Source organism: Panthera tigris, chromosome E1, assembly GCF_018350195.1.
Source record: "Panthera tigris isolate Pti1 chromosome E1, P.tigris_Pti1_mat1.1, whole genome shotgun sequence".
NCBI classification, from domain to species: Eukaryota; Metazoa; Chordata; class Mammalia; order Carnivora; family Felidae; genus Panthera; species Panthera tigris.
The window spans coordinates 47,231,588-47,255,264 of NC_056673.1; the positions used below are offsets into that span (position 1 = coordinate 47,231,588).

A 23,677-nucleotide genomic window follows, 5' to 3' on the forward strand; every position below is an offset into this window, starting at 1 on the left:
GAACCGGAGCAGCGGGTGGAGGACGAGCCCCCGCCCCCCGCCCGCCCTGCAGCTGCAGGACCCAGACCCGGGCCGGGCCCGCACCCACGTGCTGGAGCGCCCTCCTGTGGCCGCGCCGCAGTCCCCGCCGCTCCCGGCTCGCCCGCAGACCACGCTCCCCGCCGCCGAAGAAACAAGAGACGCAGAAAGTTTCCGAGCCAGGCGGTTAGCGAAAGGTCGAAGCCAGGTCTGGGAGCCTCGATGCGCGGGCGTGGCGGGAGCGGCGCCCAAGGGTGGCGGCGAGGGCGAGCAGTGCGGGCCCAGGAGGACTCCCGTAGGGCTCTGAGGTGCTCCCCCCTAGCGGGTTCGGGGCCTCGAGATCCCGAGAGCAAAGGCTTCCCCCGTACCCCGGCCACACAGCAAAGCGCGGGAGGGGAGCCAGGGCCCACGACAGGACCGGATGCCTCCCCTCGACCCCCAAGCTACCAGGACGCTCTTGCGGCGCTTGGGTTTGTTTTATTCATTTTCTTAATTGGAGGGAGGGGCGCACCAACTCCCTTTGGTGCATCCGACCCCCCACAGTCAGGATTCTGGGTGCCCCCCAAGAACCCACCTGGAGTCCACCGCCCCACCCAACGCCGCCCTCCCCCTCTGGGGTGACAAGTGGAAGCAGCAACACCCTCTCTTCCTCCTCCCCGCTGGGGAGGTAATGCTCCAGCAGGGTCTCCCTGCGGCCCGCAGAGGACCCGCCGACCGGGAGGCGGCAGCGGGGTACGCGGCGCCCCGGGGCGAAGGGCCCCGAAGCGGGCGAGGCCGGGCCGGCGCGGCGCTTACCTCGTCCACGGTGAGCGGCATGCAGATCCGGTACTCCTTCAGCAGCATGGTCCTGCCGGCCGCGGGCCCCCGGGGCGGGAAGCGAGGGGCGCCCCCCAGACCAACAAGGCTGCCTCCCAGGCGCAGGGCAGGGCGCCCGTAGCCCCCCGTTCGGGAGCCGGCCGGCGAAGCAGTCCCGGCGGTGCGCTCAGCTCCTGGCTTCCTCCTCTCCGCCCGAGAGCATGTCAAGGTTCGGGTCCGAGTGTTCGGGGCTCCCCCGCCTCCTTCCTCACCGAGGTCGGTCCTCCCGGTACGCGGTGTTGCAAAGTCAGGGAGGGATCGGGGCGGGAGGGAGGGAGACCCGCTGGAAACCGCTCAGATCGGCAGCCCTGGGCGGTAGGAGCGGCCACCGGATCAGGACATGCCCGGTGGCGGGCAATGGAGGAAAAAAGAGAGATTTCCAAAAATTGAAACGAATGCACAAAAGTCACCCGCTCGATCCGCCTCCGAAAGCAGACATGAACCTGGCGAACCCCCCTCCTTCTCCGGCGGGTCTGCCAATGCTAATGTCACCAGGAACACATTGCAGCCGGAGCTGGAGATGCTGACTTTCCAGACAAAGGCTCGATCGGCTCCTCTCCCCGGGCGGTAAACAAGATTTCCTGCTCTTTTAGGGCCGGTCCCCGAGGCGCTCCGGGGCTCTCAGCAGGAGAAAAGGGAAGCTGCCGCCGCCGCCGCCGCTCGGCTCTGTCGGGCTGGGGCCCGGGGTTCCTCCAACCCGGGCTCGCGGCGGCGAGGGGCGGGCGAGAGGAAGCTGGCGCCTTCCGCGCACGTCCCCTCCCCCGGGTCCCTTGGCTCCCCGAGCGCCGTGCGTGCCCGCGAGTTTGCAGCCACCGCGCCGGAGCCGGAGAGTCCGCGCGGAGCTGCAGTGTGCCTCGGGCCGGGGAGGTGGGTGCGGGAGGAGCGAGCGCCAGCGAGGCTGACATCAGCAGCGGCCGCGGTGGGGAGGGTAGCCCCATCCGGCCAATGGGGAAATGGCAAAGAATGTGGAGGATTTAAACAAAACAGCATGTCTCTCTCTCTCTCTCTCCCCGGCTCCTGCCAGACGGCAGGGCTGCCCCGGAGCTGAGCTCGGCCCGGCGCTGGGGTGGATCGGGAAAGGGGGCTTTTCCCTGACTCCCCTACCCTTGGAGTCCGTTCTCCAGTGTTCCCTGGGTGCCTCGGTGCTCCGCCCGGCCACTCTGGGTAGCTTCTGGTTGCCAGGTGCACAAGCGAGGCTTGACCTTTGGGGAAAAAAAAGGTCTTTGCAAATGCCCACCGCGAGCGTTTTCACTTGGGTCCAGGGAGCAAGCCCAGCGCTGGAGAGGCGATGAGCTTTGGGAGCCTGAGAACGAAGTCTCGCCTGGGTTCCTGACTGATTTCAGAGGAGGAATCCTGCTAAACTGGGAAGTGCAACAGCGTGGAAGAAAATGAAGTACAAACAGAGAGCACACGACCAGAGGGAACGTGAACCGGACATAGCCTTTTACCTCTCCCGGTCCGCAGGGCTGCAAGAAGAGGTTTTCCTGTCAGCACTCCTAAGTTCAAAAAGTCACAGTGAAATGTCAATGAAAATGCCTGGCGTGTTGGTATTTCATCCATATTAAACAGATCCCTCGTTTTAACCACAAGAGGCACATTCTTCAGTTACTCAGGAAGCTGCATGTAACTGCTGAAGTCTGTTTTTCATTTGTCTGGTATTTTTAAGCTTGTTTTTCTGAAAAGTTGCTGGATGAAAAAAAAAAAAAAATGCATCGTTTGCCTCTGTGCAGAATAACCAGCAAAGCATCATCTTTTCTCAGAGGAAATATTTGTGCTCTAGAGTCCCACCGCTACCCACAGAGCTTGGATGGTGCTGCGGATGATCTCAGTGTCACAGTATTTAAAATTATGATTAATAAATAGTTAACCAGAAGAACCATGGTGGGCTGTGGCAAAAATCATCCCAGATGGCTGGAGGGAATTTATAACTGTGTGAACATGATACAAAGCCTCGTAGAAAAACAACACCCTATATCCAGTTTATATTTTAGTGACAACTATTTTTCTAGATAGATGCTTCCCAGAGTTGGCCCCGAAATATTCACAGCAACTAATTAAAGCCAAACCAAATTCCTCGAGGTGGAAAATCTAAATCTGACACCGACACCGTAGTGGTGAATAATAACACATTGAAAGCCTGTGATACGGAAGCTCAAGCTGTTTTTCCTTTTTTCCTACTTCTTACTTGAAAACAAGTGTAGCGGCTTCACTTCTGGTACCCAGTCCTCTTCCCAGAGGCAGCGAGGCGATGTGCTGGCTAGCCACACATACACATGCACACAGGACATCAGAATGGGTAGGTATATTCCTAGCTTCCTAGATGTTTCCTGACATTGATTCTGTAACTGTTTGTGTTTGTTTTTTATTGAAATTGATATTAAGGTTGAGGAACTCCCTCCTCTCACTTCCCAAACTGCAAATTACGCTTTATACACTTCTCTCCTGACTCTGGTAAGCTGCCTGAACTTCCTTTTCATTCAGTCCATCCGCATGCCTGGTCACATTAATCTTGTTCAAGCACTGCACTAATCCTGCCACCTTCAAAACCTCTCGCTGATTCTCTGTGGCCTACTGAGCCCGTTAAAATTCCTTGGCAGGAAGATCAAGGCTCTGAATCTACCTTTCCCCTGTTCGCCAGTTACCTTTCCCCTGTCCTTCTGCAGCCAAGTGAGACAAATCTGTCGGCCTGGGAAGGCATCCACTTTACCTTGACCCTTCTGCTCCTGTCACTGCCTTCACGGAGAATCCATACCCCCCAGTTCTTCCCCCATGACACCATCTTTCAGCAGTCTGTTTTTGGAAAGTGACTCTGAGGACAGTGTATTGGATGGGATAAGGCAGAAAGATACCAGAGGCAGGAGGTTATTGGTTATTAGAATACTACAGGAGACCTATGAGGAGGATCTGAATTAGCACAGAAAGAAAAGACGATGAATTTTGAAGATTCGGTAAGGACTTGGGGAGAATCCGTTTTCACTACAACAGTACTTGGGGGAGGGGAGGGCAAAGGGAGAGCTTATTCATTCATAATGCAATCGCACCAAGGGAGGAGAGCGCCATCTACTGGTCAGATACGCTGTTTAAAATGTTTTCAGTCCTCTCGTCGGCAAGAGTCTGGCAAGAATTCCATCTTTGTTTCTTTTCCACCAGTGGAATCCCCAATATCTACTGCCAAAGAGCTTTGAAGGTGTTGCTATCATCACCAGGAATAGTACTGATGAGGGGCGCCTGGATGGCTCAGTGGGTTGAATGTCTGACTCTTGATTTCGGCTCAGGTCATGATGTCAGGGTTGGTGGGTTCAAGCCCCATGTAGGGCTCTGTGCTTACAATGCAGAGCATGCTTGGGATTCTTTCTCTCTCTCTCTCTCTCTCTCTCTCTCTCTGCCCCTCTCCCATGTGCATGCTCTCTCTCTCTGTGTGTCTCTGTCTCTCAAAATAAATAAACTTTTAAAAAGTTTTCAAAAGGGAATAGTGTGATGATACATTAACAACTGTATAATCTACAGTTACTGATTATCACATATTAAAAAATAGGATGGGGCACAAAGCAAAAAGAGGAAGAAAGAGTTAAGTTATCAGTGAGGAATGACATGAGCAGTAGGAAAAGAGTTATCAGCCTATACAAGTCTCTGACAGCATATATTCTTGGATAAGTGACAAGCTGTGAAGGCACGGGTTCTCAGAAGGTGAGATGGGGGAGGTGCACATCAAAACCGATCATCTAAGGAGCTTTTTCAATCCATTGTCTTCACCTGGATTCTGATTATGTGCACCCCCCACACACACTGAAACCTTTCTCAGTCCCTGTGAATAAAAATAGGACCCACCCTGTAAGTTACATCTGAAAGAAGAATGTAGCAACAGTCTTTGTGACCGTTCAAGTCATGTTTTATTCCTAGAATATCCCTGGCACTGCTGAAGTAAAATATTACAGTTCCTTCCATCTTCCTCTTTTCTACTCTCTAAGTTGTGTGGGCTTGTCAAAGCCCATTCAAAGTCCCATCTCCTACACAGAGCCATTCCAGACTATTCTTTACCTTTCTAGACTGCCCAGAACATTTATCTGGACTATTCATCTTTGGTTCTTGTTTGTTATACAAGTGTGGCCTTTGTATACAAAATGCCACCTGTTCTCCAACTGCCCGAAATGGTTTTAAGCTTCCAGAGGACACAGACCATATCCTCTCTGAATCATCTGGAAACTGTTTTCTGCTAGAAGGGGTAGTGTAGGTACCTAATAAACATCTATTAGAGGTGTGTATATATTAGTTCAGGGTTCTCAACCTCCGAGCTACTTGGCCCCTGGTGCCAGGTTCTTTGTTGTGGAGGTCACTGTAGGATACTCAGCAACATCCCTGATCTCTACCCACTGAGTATCAGTATCATCCGCCCCCACCCCCCCCCCCACACACACACACTGCCAAATATGGGGGGTGCATATGGAGGGGGCGAGTCTTGCTGCGGAGACCTGCTGTATCTGTGTAACATTCGTTAATCTTATCTAAATGTTTCGCTTCTCCAAGAAGAAGCTTTCGGAGAGACTGACTTTCAACTTGTCAAAATTGGGGCTAAGGAGAGAAGGATAAGACAAAACTGTTACACCACAGTAACATAAAGATGTACCTTCTCATTCCCATGCTTCTCTTCACATTACCAAAGTGGCCCTTGAAAAAGGGCTTGACTTTAACCTTGATCACTTGGTTAAGGTCATGTCTGCCCATTTTTTTTCCACCATAAAATTACTATTTTTCCCTTTCCATGCTCTGTTCTTTGGAAGTAAGTCATTAGGCCCAGCCCACAATCAAGGGAGGGAGAATTAAGCCTGTGTCCTGAGGAGAGGGTATCTACATATATAATGGGACGTTCTGTGAGATTTGTCTCTTCTCCATTTATTTATTCATTCAATTATCTATATTTATTTTGTACTCTGAGTAACAACTCAATACTGTGTGAGTTTTCTTGCTCAGATCGTTTCTGCTGTGGACACGCTGTGGTAGCTCTCCCAGGTTCCTGTGTCCATTTCACATACCCCCTGTTCAAGGGCTGTTTTTGAAAAATCAAGCATTATCCTTTGCAATTAATTTTTGTTTTAATAAATATTGTTTTAATTCCAGCAAAGTCTAAGCCTGTGTGTGTGTGTGTGTGTGTGTGTGTGTGTGTGTGTGTTTTAGGTTTATTTATTTTGAGAGAGAGAGATCACGAGCAGGGGAGGGGCAGAAAGGGAGGGAGAGAATCCCAACCAGGCTCTGCACGATCAGCATAGAGCCCGACGCAAGGCTCAAACCCATGAACCAACTGTGAAATCATGACCTGAGCCAAAATCAAGACTTTGGACGTTTAACTGACTGAGGCACCCTGGCTCCCCTTTGTGCGTGTTTTAAACACCTGTGTGTCTGATTTTGTTAGGAAATAAGCAAATGTTAAATTCATTCTTAACACAACTACAAAAAGCAAGTCCCAAGGCAATTCTTATGTGTAGACCCATTTATCAGGCCTCTGTTAAATACAGAGAATAACTGACATGTAATTGCTTATAGCTGTGCATTAAATGCTCATAAAATAAAAATTCATCCATGATGATGTGGTATAAATTGCTTCACATAGAAAAAAAAAAACAGGAAGTTCTGTGGCCAAAGGTATAGTTTTGTCTTTTGTGAAAAAAATAAATTAGCGGGGCGCCTGGTTGGCTTAGTCAGTTAAGCATCAGACTTCGGCTCAGGTCATGATCTCACGGTTCATGGGTTCGAGCCCCACATGGGGCTCCGTACTGACAGCTCAGAGCCTGAAGCCTGCTTTGGATTGTGTCTCCCTCTCTCTCTGCCCCTCCCCTACTCATGCTCTGTCTCTCTCTCTCTCTCAAAAATGAATATTTTTTTAAGGTTTTAAAAATGAATAAATTAGCTAGTAATAAATTTGTCCTTTTATTGCATTTCCTGTTTTTACAGATATTTGCAAAACACTGGAATAATCTGAAATAAATTCTTAGACTATATGTAACTATACTCACTGGAGAGAAATTTTAGTGATGAAAGACACTATCCTTGATCCTAAGTGTCCTTTAAAGGGAGGCACCTATGCAACCATAACTGATTGTAGCTATTTAATGCCAAAGCATATTTGACGTAGTATCATCAAATGATGTCAACACAGATCTGGAAATAGTATTTCTTTTTTTTTTTTTTAAGATTTTACTTTTAAGTTATCTCTGCACCCAACATAGGGCTCAAACTCATGACCCCAAGATGATCAAGTCACAAGCTCTCCCGACCGGTCCAGCCAGGCGCCCCTGGAAATAGTATTTCTCAGCAATGTAGTGCCATAGGAATAGCATGTAATTCGACTTTTTGTGGAACATTTTTTTAAATGTTTACTTATTTATTTTGAGGGTGGGGAGGGGCAGAGAGAGAGGGAGAGAGAATACCAAGCAGGCTCCACGCTGTCAGGGCAAAGCCAGATGTGGGGCTAGAACTCACAACCATGAGATCATGACCTGAGCTAAAGTCAAGTTGAACACTTAACTGACTCAGCCACCCAGATGGCGCCCCTAATTTTATTTTACAGAGAGAGAGAGAGAGAGAGAGCAAGCAAATGGGGGAGAGGGACAGAAGGAGAGAAAAGAATCTCAAGCAGGCTTCATGCTCAGCACACAGCCCAACGTGGGGCTCAATCCCATGACCCTGGCATCATGAACTGAAATTCGGCTCACCAACTCGGAGAGTTGGATGCTCAACCGACGGAGCCACCCAGGCGTCCCTCAGGAGCATTTCTGTAACGCAGACCTTGTGGCTTACGTTACATGACTCCCAACTTCAAACCTCTAGCCCAAATGACTCCCCCTAATTTGACCCTTGTACATGCATTTGCCTTTTCAACACTGTCACTGTCACTGGATACCCAATAGGGCCCTCAAACTTAACATATCCCAAACTGTGGACTCCTGTCCTTTTCTGCCTGGCTTGATTGTCCCCAGTCGGCTTCCTCCTTGGTAAACCGCAACTCCGTCTTTCCAGACGCTCAACCCCAAAATCTTGCCCACATAGTTGACCTCTCTGCCCTCAAGGCCAGCAATCTTGGCTCCACCTTCAGATTATATCCAGGATCTAGCTGCTGCTTACCACGTCCACTGCCTCCACCCTAGTCCAGGCCACCATCGTGTTCCTCCCGAACTACCGCAATAACCCCCGAGCCAGTCTCCCAGCTTCTCCCCAACCTAGTCACCACATGGCAGAGACTCTTTTACTATGTAAGTCAGCCCATACCACTCCTTCGCCTGAACCCCCCGTTGGCTCCCCATCTTACTTAGGTTGAAAACCAAGTCCCGGGGCACCTGGGTGGCTCAGCCGGTTATGCGTCCGACTTTGGCTCAGGTCACGATCTCACGGTTCGTGAGTTCAAGTCCTGCAAAGGGCTCTGCGTTGACAGCACGGAGCCTGCTTTAGATTCTGTGTCTCCCTCTCTCTCTGCCCCTCCCCTGCTCATTCTCCCTTTCTCTCTCTCTCAAAATAAACAAACATTAAAAAAAAAAAAAAAGTCCTTATAATGGCTGAATTGCCCCAAACTTCATCTCCTGTAACTCTCGCCCTCACGTATTCTGGTCTTCAGACAGGGTGACCTGATTGCTCTAACCTCAGGGTTCTTGCTCCTGCCTCTGCCTGGAATCTTCTCCCCTGCAAACTATCCGCAAGACTCCTTTACTGGGGCACCTGGCTGGCTCAGTTGGTGGAGCATACGACTTCGGGTCTCAGGGTCGTGAGTTCCAGCCCCGTGTTGGGGGTAGAGATCACATAGAAAAAGTTAAAAAGAAACCAAAAAAGACTCCCTTACTTACTTCAGGTCTTGGCTCACTAGCGAGGCCTTCCTTGACCACCTCCCACTCACTATCACCCCTGCTACATTATTTACATGTTTATTTTCTATCTCCCCTCCACCCTCCCGCCCCCTTTATAAGGTTCACTTCACAAAGGCGGGAACTTTGGGTCAGATGTGTGCACAGCCAGTAAGCTGAACGTGCCAAAGATGCCAAATATGGAAAAAATAGTAATAATATATAGACACATTATTTTCAATAATGAGTATCGTAATATACATTACCCCTGCTTTTCCAATCAGTTTTTCTCTCTGTTGTCGAAAACTGACGTCTGTGCTCAGAGCAGGAACTGGAAGACAGAGTTGGGGTATACAGAAGGAAGACAGTTTACTACTTTGCCAGGCAAAGGAGGTTACAGCAGACTAATGTCTCCAAGACTGCAAGCCCGCCTGGGGGAAAGGGCTGAGGGCTTTTATAGGAAAATACAGGATCTGGGCATTTGGATAGCAGTCTGGTCCCCGCTGCCAGCCTGGTTCCTCAAGGTGGTCTCATGACTAGAGCTGGCGGGGCCATCTGAGTCTCGTTACTAAGTATACATTGAGGGCTGCATGTCAATATTGGAACAAAGGATTCCACAGAAAAACAAGGGAAAGGGAAGGGGAGGAGGAGGCTTTCAAGAATGAGGAAGAGAAAAATTTGTTCAGTTTATAAAGTCCAACCCAAAACAAAAAATAGTGATAAAGTAAAAAAAAAAAAAAAAAAAAAAAAAAAAAAAAAATAGTGATAAAGTCAAGCCTTGCTGGGGGACTAGCACGGTCACCTTTTTTTGTTATTTATTTTTAAGTAATCTCTACTGCTCAAGTGGGGGTCAAACTCACCACCCTGATTCTTTGTTTTTTTTTTTAACGTTTATTTATTTTTGATACAGAGAGACAGAGCATGAATGGGGGAGGATCAGAGAGAGGGAGACACAGAATCTGAAACAATCTCCAGGCTCTGAGCTGTCAGCACAGAGCCCGACGCGGGGCTCGAACTCGCGGACCGCGAGATCATGACCTGAGCCGAAGTCGGCCGCCCAACCGACTGAGCCACCCAGGCGCCCCTGTTTTTTAAATCTCTAGCTCCAACGTGGAGCTTGAACTCAGAACCCCAAGACTAAGAGTCGCATGCTCTACCGACTGAGCCGGCCAGGTGTCCCAACTAGTTGTCCATCTCTCTCTTTTTAATGTTTATTTGTTTAGTTCTGAGAGAGAGAAAGAGAGAGGCAGAGGGAGGGAGACAGAGAATCCCAGGGGCTCGAATGCAGGCATCATGAAATCATGACCTGAGCCAAAAAATTAAGAGTTGGACGCCTAACCGGCTGAGCCATGCAGGCACCCCTAGTGTGTCTATCTTAATTTCCATCCCTCTTTACATTTCTATAGAGGTTTCATCTCTACCTTTTAGATTCCTTATTCTTTGCTAATTTTTCTCTTCTGAAACTAAATTCTTTCTTACGATGTCCGATTCAGACAAATAAAGGATTTATAAAGACTCAGACAAATAAAGGATTTATAAAGACTCTACGTAACCGCACTCTCACCTATTTTCCCTCTTGCTCAGTCTTTCACCGGGTTTCTTCTTTATTTATTTCACTCTGTTGTTGTTGTTTCCTTTGTAAGCTTTTCCTTAGATTTCAAAGTGCTTTCATTGTTCATTTCCTCCAGGCCTAGCAAGGAAGGGCTTCGGTTTGGTGGAGTTTTCTCCACCCTCTCTCGCTCTTACTTTTTGAGTCCTGGAAACCAGGATTTACTCCAGATTTACTCCACCACAACTTTGTTACTTTTCGTCTTTTCACATTCTTGACACAAAACGGTAGACCTCCAAAAATGCTTTGTCTACTCTTCACTAAACCAACTGCACACTAAATACAGAGCCAGAAACAGCTCAGCCTAGTGCTCTCAACAATACTGGCTCCTAGAAATGCGTTTTAGAAATTTGTGTGGGTATTTCAGGTTGTCACGATCACTGGGGGGCAAGGGGGATCAGCATGTAATTGGGATGCCAGACATCTACGATGCGACAAACCTGCATGGTAAAATATTGTCCCACAATCCATCGGATTTTTCTTTCTTTTAAAAAAATTTGTTTTCCTTAACAAATTTTGAAGAAGAAAGACAGAGTGTGAGCGGGGGAGGGGCCGAGAGAGAGGGAGACACAAATTCCGAACAGCCTCCAGGCTCTGAGCTGTCAGCACAGACCCGGACAAAAGGCGAGATCACGACCTGAGCCAAAGTCGGCTGCTTAAGCGACAGAGCCACCCAAGTGCCCCTCCACCTGACTTTTCAATGTCCTGCCAGACACCCACTTATGTGTCTGATGCCTAGACTCGAACTTCACTTTACATATGCTCTTTTTTGACGTTTTAATATACACTAAAATTTCTAAGAATTCTTCTATGTAAAAAAACAATGGAGGGGCGCCTGGGTGGCGCAGTCGGTTAAGCGTCCGACTTCAGCCAGGTCACGATCTCACGGTCCCTGAGTTTGAGCCCCGCGTCAGGCTCTGGGCTGATGGCTCGGAGCCTGGAGCCTGTTTCCGATTCTGTGTCTCCCTCTCTCTCTGCCCCTCCCCCGTTCATGCTCTGTCTCTCTCTGTCCCAAAAATAAATAAAAAACGTTGAAAAAAAAAAAAAAACAATGGAAAATTGTACTTTCACAGAGTCAGAACTTTACCAAGAAGTTGTACACCATTTTGGAGAAATCATGTCACCCACAGTAAATCCTTACGATGCTTGGGGAACCAACCTATTGAGGTTGCAACTTCTGATTTCACAGTTGTGTTGTGTGTGAACAACCACACAACTGCTTCTTTTTTATTTTCTATAGTAGACATGTCTTAGCCTTTAAATTTTGAAGTTTAGTCATTTATTTACGTAAGTAATCTCTACACCTGAGGCTGGGCTGGAACTCAGGACCCAGAGATCAAGAGTTGCCTGCTCCTCCAACTGAGCCCGCCAGGCGCCCCTAGCCTTTATATTCTGAAGTATTATTATTTTGCTATTTTGCGATGCTTCTCCTTTACCTTACAGCTAGGGTGTTTTGTTGTTGTCGTGTTTAATTATGTGTGCAGGTGGGTTATAGTACCCACGATTTTCATTACAGAACAGTAAAAACAAACAAAAACAACCAAAGGAGGTCTATTCAGCATATAAAAAGGGATGTTGGTGCTGATTTAATTCGCTAACAGGTAGACCATTCCAAGATTTCCCATTTGCTTTGGAAGCTACTGTTTATACTTTGACCACACCACACACAACCTCATTTTCACTTTCAAGCATCCTAAGCTGTTAAATAGGGACCCAGACGATGCAGATGCTAATGAAAACTTGCACGGTTCTTAAAAATGGAAATAATCCTGCATGCGTAAAATCTCATTTGAGAGTCCTACAAAGAAAAGTCCTACAAAGAACTCATTTGAGAGTCCTACAAAGAAAAGTCAACAAAATCTTTCTAAAGATTCTTCTTACCCACGTAGTGGATTATAGTAAAAATGAAAACAAACAAAAAGTACTTGTTATATTACTGAGCCGCTGTCATACCTTCTCTTTGAGCTTTGAGAGATCCCACAGATTAAACCAAGATTCTCAACCAGATGAAACTTTTTTCTTTAGGATTTCAGCCTGCTCATGCAGAGATGAGAAAACGGAGATCCAAGAAAAGCTAAGCGACTTGCCCACGGCTCTGAGAAATAATATTTGCCAAGCAGGGAGACGTAAGAGTATACGGGATGGCCTACTCTATTACACTAGCTTTTCTCACCGCAGAAGCCGTGGATGAAAGTCGGTTATCAAGGCAAAACCGGACGTGAGCTGCAGGCTCGAGGGCGAGCCCCGCCCTCCGCCCCGCCCCCAGGGCTGTCTGAGGCAGTGCCTGACTGGCGGCCAGCGCAGGGGGCCTCGTGGGGGTCCTTCGCGCGGGCTCCCGACGCACTGCCTGAGTGGGTGCGCAGGCGGCTTCCGGTGTGGGTGACGAGTGGTGGCCGAAGCAGGGGGACATCAAGGGACGTTCAGGCCGGGACCATGGCGGACGGCGGCTCAGAGCGGGCTGATGGGCGCATCGTCAAGATGGAGGTGGACTACAGCGCCACGGTGGATCAGCGACTGCCAGAGTGCGAGAAGCTGGCCAAGGTGAGGGGAGGCCGGCTGGCTGTTCGCGGGCGCCAAGGGCTGAGTCACGGCGCGGAGCTTGCTTAGGCCTCAGGGGGCCTGCGAGCTGAAGGGTGCGTCCCCCACTGCCTGCCCAGCCCGAGTTGGGCCTGCGTGAGCAGGAGGTCCCAGGTGTGCCCCGCAGCGGGAGTACGCTGGTGCATACAGCTTCCCAAACTCTTCCCCTGGACTGATGGCCACTTCCCGGAGGACTTGGGGCCTCATAGTACTCTTTGCCTTTTCTCGGTACTGTTTAACGTTTACTTTAACAGTTCCCCAGGGGTTACGGCCGCTTTAGCGTTCAGGCTAGATCAGAGAGTTGAGTTCTCTTACTCTTGCTGAATGAACGTATGTCGTTAAGTTGTTTATGGATCATGGGATGCTCCTGGCCTATAGCCAGGAGAAGCAGTAGGAAAGTGAAACAGGACGAAGGTGATGAGCGCAGGACCCCTGCCCTTAAGGAGTTCGTATATATAACGAATTAGACGAGTCAGGCGTGGTGGTGCGTGTTACCCAAGTATAAAAGTGCTTATTGGAACGCAGAGAAGGAAGCTGTTGTGTTTTTTACTGGTGGGATAAGGGAAGGTTTTACGGAGAAGTTGACGTTTGTTTTGGGCCTTGAAGAAGAAAATTAGGATGGGGAGGAGTCGTCCCGGAGCGGGAACTGCAGCCGCAAAGACTAACAGGCACAGCAGTGCAGAATAACCTAATTAGAGGAGGTCATGAACCGTGGTTTAGTCCAACGGCTTATCTCCTCTGGAACAGAAATTGAACTTGATGCGAACATTTTTCACATCTCCTGATACGTGTCAGGCAACTTTATGTACCATTTTACATATAAAGAAACCAAGCCTCCTGGAGGTATTTGTGGAACCCAGGTAGGAACAGAACCAGGGGTTCAAAACTAGATTTGTCTGACTAGGGTTTGAATGGTTGTGGAATCAATTCCCATCATGGGCTGTTGCTAAGGATTACGCTCAGGCCTCATTAAATTCCTTGATCAATCTAGCCACAAATATTTATTGCTATTCACCTGGGATGCATGTACTAATAGGGTTGTTTTTGTCCCTTAAGGTGCTTACCACAGAAGTACATTTAAGTGTAACTAATTCAGGGACAGGAGGAGTGTCAAGTAATATTTCACAGTAATATTTCTTAAAAAAAAAAACAATCTTTCCACTGCTTCCCTTTTTTTCTGATAAAGGATTTAGTGGGGCTTTAAAAAGACAGGGATAGGGAAGGCTGATGAAGTTGATACACCTGAATTTCTTAGCTTCGGTACACTTGATGGCGGGGAGCCATAAATTCATCTCTGAACTTTCCAGCAGCTTGTGTAAAGAAACATCCTCACTTACATGAGGGTTGGAAAACCCCGACGGTGCCAGGCAGATAACGATAGCTGGCATTTGTCGAGTATTTTCTACACTGCCAGGCAACCTTCTGCGTGCTTACATGCATTAGCACGTTCGGGCCTCACCTTAGCCCCATGTGATAGGTGTTGTTGTTTTACAGGCAAGAAAAGAGTCTAAGAGAAGTTGAGTCACGTGCCCCAAGGTCATACAGTTAGTAGAGTGATGGAGCCAGGATGCAGAGCGAGCAGACTGATCCTGGAGCTTCTGCTGTCTCCATGCTGTCCTGCCTAGTGAGCCAAGTGTGATGAAATCCTGAGCCAACTTCTGACCACTTATCCAGGGAAGAGGGGGGGAAGTAACTCCTCACCTCCAGTTAATCTTTCCCAATTGGGCACGACAGCCATACCTCACCTCTTCTAATTTGAGGGAGAAACCAGGGGGTATGGATTTGTTTTATATGAATTGCCTCAATATTTAGAATCCGGACACAGATCTGTGTTAAAACACCATTTGAGCCAATACCACATAGATGAGACAAAACATACCTACGGTCCAGAGTCAGCCCCTGAACGAGCACTTTGGAATTAATAGATGGCTGGTTTCCATAAGGAAGAAACCGTCTGCTGAAAAGAAGTACAGCTATGCCTAGAGCTGAGGCCTGGGAGAAAAAAAATCTTCCCTTTACCAATTTCTGATAGCCTACTGTCAGTAGTCCGTGCTAGACATTGTGGGGAGTAGAAAGGTTATTAGACAAAGCTCTTGCCCTCAGAGAGCTTATAGGCCAGTAAGAAAAAAAAAATATTTCACTGCTACAGTTGTAGTAATCACGTGTATGGCGTTTATGTAGGATGTTATGGTTATGTGTTCAAGACAGTTGGAAAGACTTGCAAACTTAAATGCCATTTTAGGTGTCAAGTGGGTAGCAGAAAAGTTTAAAACAGGGAATGTTGGGGCCTGTTAAACTATGTAAAATAAAAGCCGTTTGAATTTTTTTTTTTAAGTTTGTTTATTTTTGAGAGAGAGAAGGCACGTGCACACAAGCTGGAGAAGGACAGAGAGAGAGCGAGAGCATCCCAAGCAAGCTCTGCCAAGGGGTTCAGTCCCACAAACCATTAGATCATGACCTGAGCCGAAGAGTCAGAGGCTCAACCCACTAAGCCACCCAGGTGCTCCTGGATTTTTTATTTATTTTTTTTAAGCCAGTGTGCCAGTGGAACAAAACAGGGTACAGGTGTGGATTCTTTTTGTGAGGGAGGAAGGTAGAGGGCTGGGGATGGGAGGGCATAAATGTTTGTGGTTTTGTCTTTTATTTTTTAAAAAAAAAAAATTTTTTTTTTTTTAACGTTTATTTATTTTTGAGACAGAGAGAGACAGAGCATGAACAGGGGAGGGGCAGAGAGAGAGGGAGACACAGAATCAGAAGCAGGCTCCAGGCTCTGAGCCATCAGCCCAGAGCCCGACGCGGGGCTCGAACTCATGGACCGTGAGATCGTGACCTGAGCTGAAGTCGGACGCTTAACCGACTGAGCCACCCAGGCGCCCCTGTGGTTTTGTTTTTTAATGCAAACCCACAGTTTTCAACTTTTGGATTAGACGATTGTCTTACAGTCTAGTTAATTTTTTTAAGTTTTGTTTTGCCTTCTGTTTGTCATTTTATATTTTCTAACCATTCTGCCAAATGTAAGAAAATACCCATTTAAAGCGTTGTATTTTTACACTGGAACGTATGGGACACTTTAGCATACATTCTTTTGCTTTTTTACTTTAAGCCCATCAATAAAACTGAAGAAAGTTTTGTTGTTTTTACTTTACTTGTGAAAAAACTAAGGTTCAGGCAGCTTAAGTGGTTTATCCAAGGTCTACAGCAAAGCCAGATCAAGCTCAGGTCTCCTGGCAACAGGTAGTGTTTGTTTTTGCTACATCTCACGATATCTTTAAGAGACTTGCTTCCGTGCTGATTTTCCTTACAGCATTTTTAATTTATTTTTTATTTTTATGATGTTTATTTTAAGAGAGTGAGAGTACGAGTTCTTGCACTAATGAGTGGGGTAGAGGCGAGAGAGAGAGAGAGAGAGAGAGAGAGAGAGAGAATCCCAAGCAAGCTCCCCATTATCAGTGCAGAGCCGACTTGGGACTTGATTCCACAAACCTCGAGATTATGACCTGAGCCAAAACCAAGAGTCAGATGCTCAACTGACTGAGCCACCTGGGTGCCCCAAGACAATTTTTATTCTTAATGTGAACATTTGCAGGTAAAAATTGTGTGTATAGAAACTTAATAAGAATATACCCAGTGAGAAAAGCACAGAGAGCAGAAACCTTCAGAAGGCATCTTGAAGTCTAGACCTGGGTGGTAAAATTGACAAATCCAGGCCATTTGAATCTCCTACAGTTGTGACTTACTATGACTCTGTTTCTGTGTCCTAACACTCAACATAGAACACCAGTCACTAATATCTATTGCTGTGTACTTTATAATGTTAGCTGTTAGGATGATGATAATGTACCTAATATATTCCAGGCATGTCTTCATAAGTATTGCTTTAATGCTTACAGCAACCCTGTGGGGCAGGAATTATTTTTATTATACTCATTTCATTTAAGAGAAAATTAAGGGTCAGAGAGCATGAGGGTCTTGCCCTAGGTAGCACAGTGGTGGACCTGGGATTTAGACCCAAGCAGTCTGGCTGCAGAGCCTGTGTTTTTAACCATTACGTTCTCCTCTGCTGCCTCTGTGATTGGTATTTGATTGATGAAATAATGAAAGTGATACTAGTTCTTGATAATGGTTAGGGCTTCACCGTCCTGTTAGCTAAGGAGTTAAAAATTAATCTGAAGAGGGCCTTTTCTGAACTGTATGTGGTATTTAGCAGTTCTTACTACACAGAGGATCACCACCCCCCTTTTTGATTACACTATATTTGGTACATGGTTGTTTGGGGATTATATTCTTAAATTGAACGTATCCTTTGGTTCTCCTTCTTCATGTCTTTTCATTTCATTTGGTTACCTGCAGCCTCTTCTCCAGGAGGAGGTGAAATGTAAAACAGTTTATTGATTGCCAGCAGCTCGGACAAAAAGACCCTCTTAAGAAATAGGTAACGTTTGGGGCTTCTGGGTGGCACATTTGGTTGAGCGTCTGTCCTCGGCCAGGTCACGATCTCACAGTTGGTGAGTTTGAGCCCCATGTCGGGTTCTGTGCTGATAGCTAGAGCCTGGAGCCTGCTTCAGAGCCTGGAGCCTGTCTCCCTCTCTCTCTGCCTGCTCATGCTCTGTCTGTCTGTCTGTCTCTCTCTCTCTCTCTGTCTCTCTATCTCAAAAATGACAGTAAAAAAAAAAAAAAACTTTTTAAAGAAATAGGTCATGTAAAAATACTGGATTAGCTTTAAATTTCAACTACTTGTAGTTAACTTTTTACTGGCCTTTTTTCTTATGTAGGTTGTTTAACAAGTCATCGAAAGGTTGGATCCATTTAGGAGGTAAAAGGTAGAAACATAGAGAACTTACAGATACATAACATACATTGATATGTATGTTGATGATATGTATGTTGAACAAATAGACATTGATATGTATGTTGAACAAACTCCTTAGTAAGTTACCTCATTTACAAAGATTTTAATGAGAAAAGTGAGTCACAAAAGTCACATGTTCTAATGAGTTGGTTTTGGTAGCTTTGACCATCTCCTTCCTCTGAGTTGAAAGGCAGCAAGGTGGGGTGGAATTTCAAGAACTGTGAATAGTTAGGAAAGGAGGAAGGTGGTTAGCCATAGCATTGACCGTGGAAGATTTGGAGAAAAAAGTGGAATAATTAGAGAATTGGGAGTTGTATTTAATGAAGTTGATGGTAGCATCCCCCAGATAGAACTGAATTGCCGGCCATATAACTTACCACATCCTACTTACCTTGACAGTAAGAATCAGGAATTTTGGGTACCTGGGTGGCTCAGTTGGTTGAGTGTCTGACTTCGGCTTAGGTCATAATCTCGAGATGAGTCAGGAATTGTAAGCCATTAAGATCATCTGCTAGTTGTGGTCCAGCCATTCAGTGCATACTATGTCCAAGTTGGTGTGAGGGAAACAATCGAACAAGGTCCACCCCTGAAGGAAGTTATGGACCACTTAGGAGGCAAGACATGCACATTAATGACTGTAGTACAAGGTATAAAGGGATGTACCGTAGTAGCTACAGAAGCAACATCATGTGCTTGGCCAGGTACTGAGCTGCATTGGTGAACAGTATAGACACAGTCCCTCCTCTTGCAGAATTTACATTCTAGTGAGATTAGAAAGACCATGAACATTAAAAGAGATAAGAGTTTGGGGTCATTACAAAGCAGAAAGTCAGTGGGCTTGTTAGTTAAGGAAGTGCTGAATGACTACTGACTTCCGGGGAGTTATTTAAGAATGCCTTCCTGAGAAGGTGACCTCTGATGTTTTGTTGATACCCGCAGATGATGGCTCTAAAGCAATATGTGATTTCTTCACATGAAGAATACAGTTCTTTTACTGGTTTGTTTTTTCTACTTTTTTTTTTTTAATGTTTTTTGTTTTGTTTTAATTTTCTTTATGTTTATTCATTTTTGAGAGAGACAGCACAAGCAGGGGTGGGACGGAGAGAGAGGGGGACACAGAATCTGAAGCAGGCTCCAGGCTCTGAACTGTCAGCACAGAGCCTAACAAGGGGCTCGAACTCACTGAACCATGAGATCATGACCTGAGCCGAAGTCGGACGCTCAACCAACTGAGCCACCCAGGTGCCCCTGTTTGGTTGGTTGGTTGGTTTTTTGAGAGAGAGAGTGAGTTTAAGTGGGGAGGGGTAGAGAGAGAAGGAGACACAGAATCCTTAGCAGACTCCAAGCTGTCAGGAAAGAGCACGACGTGGGGCTCAAACTCATGAATTGTGACATCATGACCTGAGCCTAAGTTGGCCACTTAACTGACTGAACCACCCAGGTGCCCCTAGAATGCATTTCTTTAAAACCTATACTTCTGGGGCACCTGGATGGCTCAGTCAGCTAAGTGGCTGACTCTTGATTTTGGCTCAAGTCATGATCTCACAGTTTGTGGGTTCAAGTCCCACATTGGGCTCTGCACTGATAGTGTGGGGCCCACTTGGGACTCTCTCTCCCTCTCCCCCTCCTGCACTCTTGTGCACTGTCTCTCAAAATAAATAAACTTACAAAAAAAAACCGTACTTCTGAATTAAAATACCATAAACAGCGGGTGCCTGGGTGGCTCAGTCAGTTAAACATCCGACTTTGGCTAAGGTCATGATTTCATGGCTCATGAGCCTCGAGCTTTGTGCTGACAGCACAGAGCCTGGAGCCTGCTTCGGATTCTGTGTCTTCCTCTCTCTCTCTACATCTTTCCTGCTCGCAGTCTCTCTCTCTCTCTCTCTCAAAAATAAATGAACGTTTAAAAAAAATCTAAAATGAGTTGATTGGATTAAATAATCTGTGGCAGTCTTTAAGTTCTGAGATTCTTTGATCTTCTATGATTTATTAGCTTTTAACTTTGGAGAATTTATGGATTTGTTCTTTGTTCTTTTCCTCTGATGGGCATTTAGTTAGCCTTTATTGTACACATGAATCTGTAGAGTTTTCAGAACTGATGCTCTCCTTTGCGTAGGAAACATTGTTACAACGCTAGTCATCGTGTTTCAGATTTAATTACAGTAATCATATATTTCAGAGTTAAAGAAAATTCAAACAATGACCATACAGTACATAATCTGTACTCCATAGAACATTCATAGTTTAAACGTTATTTTGGAAAATATAGAAAGTGTTTTGAAAAATCCAAACATTATTTGTGTCCTTAATTCAAAAACTGTTTAATTACTTTCTTTGATCAGTAAAAGAGTAGTACTCATGTACTGTCCATGAATGTCATGAAAATAAAAAAAAGTTCTGGGGCTCCTGGCTGGCTCAGTTGGTGGAGCACATGGCTCTTGATCTCAGGGTTGTGAGTTTGAGCCCATGTTGGGTGTAGAGATTACCTAAAAATAAAATCTTAAAAAAAGGCTCAATCAGCTAAGCATCCAGCTCTTGATTTTGGCTCAGTTCTGAATCTCACAGTACGTGAATTGGAGCTCCACCCCCCACCCCCCCACCCCCCCCCCCCCCCCCCCACCCCCGACAGCCCGGAGCCTGCTTGGGATTTTCTCTCTCTCTGTCCCTGCCCTGCTGTCCTGCACAGGCACGCGTGCTCTCTCTCTCTCTCAAAACAAATAAACTTCGGGGCGCCTGGGTGGCTCAGTCGGTTGAGCGTCTGACTTCAGCTCAGGTCGTGAGCTCGCAGTCTGTGAGTTTGAGCCCCGCATCGGGCTCTGTGCTGACAGCTCAGAGCCTGGAACCTGCTTCTGATTCTGTGTCTCCCTCTCTCTCTGCTCCTCCCTGACTCATGGCTCTCTCTCTGTCTCAGAAATAAACATTAAAAAAATTTGAAATAAATAAACAAATAAACTTAATTTTTTTTCATTTATAGTTAGAAAAACAATTTCAAAATAAAATCCTCATCAGTTTTGATTCCTTCATTGTTATTAATACCAGTATCTTAAATACTTGTAATTTTTTTTGCTGTGGGCTGGTTTTGTTTTTATTAAAATGTGTGGTTTCTAATAGGATGGCTTATTTTAGTCCTGGTGTATTATCATTTAGGTTTATATGATTTGAATTTTGTTACTCCTGTTTCCTAATGTGCGCCCCAGGGGGAATATTTTGTTTTTGCATATGAGATGGAGGTCATTATCGGTTGACCAAAAGGGGTATATTCCATTTGGATCAGTATCTGCTTAAAGGCATGACCTTTGGTATAGCATGCATGGATATTCTCAGGTGGTCTTTATTTCCTTTAAGCACACTTATAATTTGTTTTTTTAAATTTTTTTTAACGTTTATTTATTTTTGAGACAGAGAGAGACAGAGCATGAATGGGGGAGGGTCAGAGAGAAAGAGACACAGAATCTGAAACAGGCTCCAGGCTCCGAGCTGTCAACACAGAACCTGATGCGGGGCTCGAACTCACGGACCGTGAGATCATGACCGGAGCCTAAGTCGGCCGCTCAACCGACTGAGCCACCCAGGTGCCCCAGTTATAATTTATTTTTAAAGGCATTGAAAAATTAGGGGCACCTGGCAGGCTCAGTGGGCAGAACCTGCAACTCATGATCTCATGGTCGTGAGTTCAAGCCCCACTTTGGCCATACAGCTTACTTAAAAAAAAAAAAAAAAAAGTCATTGAAAAATTAAACCAGGGTTTCTTGTCTTTTTACCACCAGATATCCTTTTTATTTTTCCTCAAAACTTCGTGTTTTAAGTTTATTTGTTTTGAGAGAGACAGACAGGCAGACAGAGCGAGAGGGGGAGGAGCAAGAAGAGAGAATCCGAAACAAGCTCTCTGCTACCAGTGTGCTAAGCCCAGCACGGGGTTTGAACTGCCCAACTGTGAGATCGTGACCTGAGCCGGGATCAAGAGTTAGAAGCTTAACTGACTGAGCCACTCAGGTGCCCCTCAGACCTTCGTGTATTAAAGTATTTGTTATGGTGACTTCATAGAGAAATCACTCGTTTTTCCCATTTTTCTTCTTTAAAGACACGTGTGACTGCCAATTAAGAGTCTATTCAGAACAAGATAATCTGGTATTACCACACTGAGTTGATAATTAGAATCCAAAACAAAGACTTGAGGTTTTTCTCAGGTGTTAAATTATTGTTCTATATTCAGTTTTCTCCTAGGTGATTTGAAATGTTAAAAATAGCTTGTGGACCCCAAGTTGGAAACCACTGACTTAAGGAGTCCACAGGAAAAGCAAGCACTACGATGGAAAGGAACAAAACAATAATAGTAATGGGGCTGGACCTTTTCCTCAGAAATGGGTTTTTTTTCTTTTTGTGGCAGAAACATCTCATTTTAGACTGTTGTTTGGTTTTGTGTTGATGGTAGTGTTTTCATTGTTCGTTTGTATCTCTTGTTTTAGGAAGGAAGACTTCAAGAAGTCATTGAAACCCTTCTCTCTTTGGAGAAACAGACCCGCACCGTGAGTAGATTATAGTGAGAACCTCAATTATCATTGATTTTATTTAACAGTGTTCCGTTGACTCTCGGCATATTTTCATTCTTCCAGGCTTCGGATATGGTGTCTACATCCCGTATCCTAGTTGCAGTGGTGAAGATGTGCTATGAGGCTAAAGAATGGGATTTACTTAATGAAAATATTATGCTTTTGTCAAAAAGACGGAGCCAATTAAAGCAAGTGAGTTCGTGACTGCTCATAAAACAAATACATTTGCATTTAAATAAGGACATTTAGAAAACCTTTCTGTGAATCTGTTTCAAATTACTGTTAAATCAGCATTACAACATTCTAGACAGTTTTTAAAAATTCTGTCCATATTTTCATGTCAGCTGCTTTTATGTTTTTTTTTCTTCTAGTTTTCATATATTTGCATATTTTTACAAAATTGTGCTGAGAATGTTGGTGCAGCTTTGTTCTGTTTCCGTGTTGCTCCCTATCTTCATATTTATTATTTTAAGCGATTGTGTTATAAGCCATCAAGCTGATAATCTATCATTTACTTAATCATGTATTTTGGGGCATCTGAGTGGCTCGGTCAGATAAGCCTCCAGCTTTGGCTCAGGTCATGATCTCGTGGTCTGTGGGTTCGAGCCCTGCATTGGGCTCTGTGCTGACAGCTCAAGAGCCTGGAGCCTGCTTCAGATCCTGTGTCTCCCTCTCTCTCTGCCCCTCCCTTGCTCGCACTCTGCCTGTCTGTATCTCAAAAATAAACAAAGGTTAAAAAAAATTTTTTTAATCATGTCTTTCATTAAGCATTTAATTAATATTTCACTTATTTTGAGGCAGTTTTTCAGACATTTTGACTACTTATTTTGTTTAAAGATTATGTTCTCTTTTGGTGTTTTGGGGAAGCTAGATTTTACTGTTTCCCTGTTCTTTTGCTTGAGGTTTTTGTTTTGTTTTGTTTTGTTTTTTAAGTAAACTCCATGCCCAACATGGGGCTTGAACCCATGACCCCAACATCAAGAGCCCCATGTTCTACGAACTGAGTTGGCCGGCATCCCTTTGTCTTGAGATATTTAAATGATCCTCTGTACAAAAGAGTCCACTTTTGTCATTTATATCTCATCTTTCAAGTACTGTTCCCTGAGTAGCTTCTGGGTTTTTATTTTTTGCTTTCAAATAAAGGTATTGACGTAAAACGGGGAGTAGTAGAACCAAAAAACAAATAGGGTGTTCTTGTTCAAATCCCTTGTTTTATTAGTTTACTGCTAGAGTGAACTTAGTGATAGAGTGGGTTAAATTATTTTTTGCAAAAAACAATTTGTTGTTCTTTTTTTAGATAAGTTTACATGCATATAATTTGTTGTCAAGAATTAACATAGAGGGACACCTGGCTGGCTCAGTCAGTGGAGCGTGCGACTTTTGACCTCGTGAG

At 45.6% G+C, this 23,677-nt stretch overlaps 2 protein-coding genes across 7 annotated transcripts in view; one reads left to right on the forward strand and one right to left on the reverse strand.

Annotated features, from left to right (window-relative positions):
- Window positions 1–12,563, reverse strand: part of PITPNC1 (phosphatidylinositol transfer protein cytoplasmic 1) — a 268,903-nt gene extending 256,340 nt beyond the window's left edge. The window contains exons 1-4 of one of the 6 annotated variants that reach the window (XM_042967495.1): window positions 12,482–12,563; window positions 10,264–10,389; window positions 8,966–9,030; window positions 814–2,559 (exon numbers count right to left, since the gene is read on the reverse strand). In XM_042967495.1, the coding sequence (XP_042823429.1) occupies window positions 814–861 (48 nt within the window). In that variant the 5' untranslated portion in view covers window positions 862–2,559; window positions 8,966–9,030; window positions 10,264–10,389; window positions 12,482–12,563. Of the gene's footprint in view, window positions 1–813; window positions 2,560–8,965; window positions 9,031–10,263; window positions 10,390–12,261 lie in introns of all 6 variants that reach the window. The other 5 variants (XM_042967494.1, XM_042967497.1, XM_042967500.1 and 2 more) reach the window with 5 other exon arrangements.
- Window positions 12,564–12,647: 84 nt separating this feature from the next.
- Window positions 12,648–23,677, forward strand: part of PSMD12 (proteasome 26S subunit, non-ATPase 12) — a 30,789-nt gene continuing 19,759 nt past the window's right edge. The window contains exons 1-3 of the mRNA XM_007088295.3: window positions 12,648–12,849; window positions 22,201–22,260; window positions 22,348–22,476. Coding sequence (XP_007088357.1) covers window positions 12,742–12,849; window positions 22,201–22,260; window positions 22,348–22,476 — 297 coding nt within the window. The 5' untranslated portion in view covers window positions 12,648–12,741. The remainder of the gene's footprint in view (window positions 12,850–22,200; window positions 22,261–22,347; window positions 22,477–23,677) is intronic.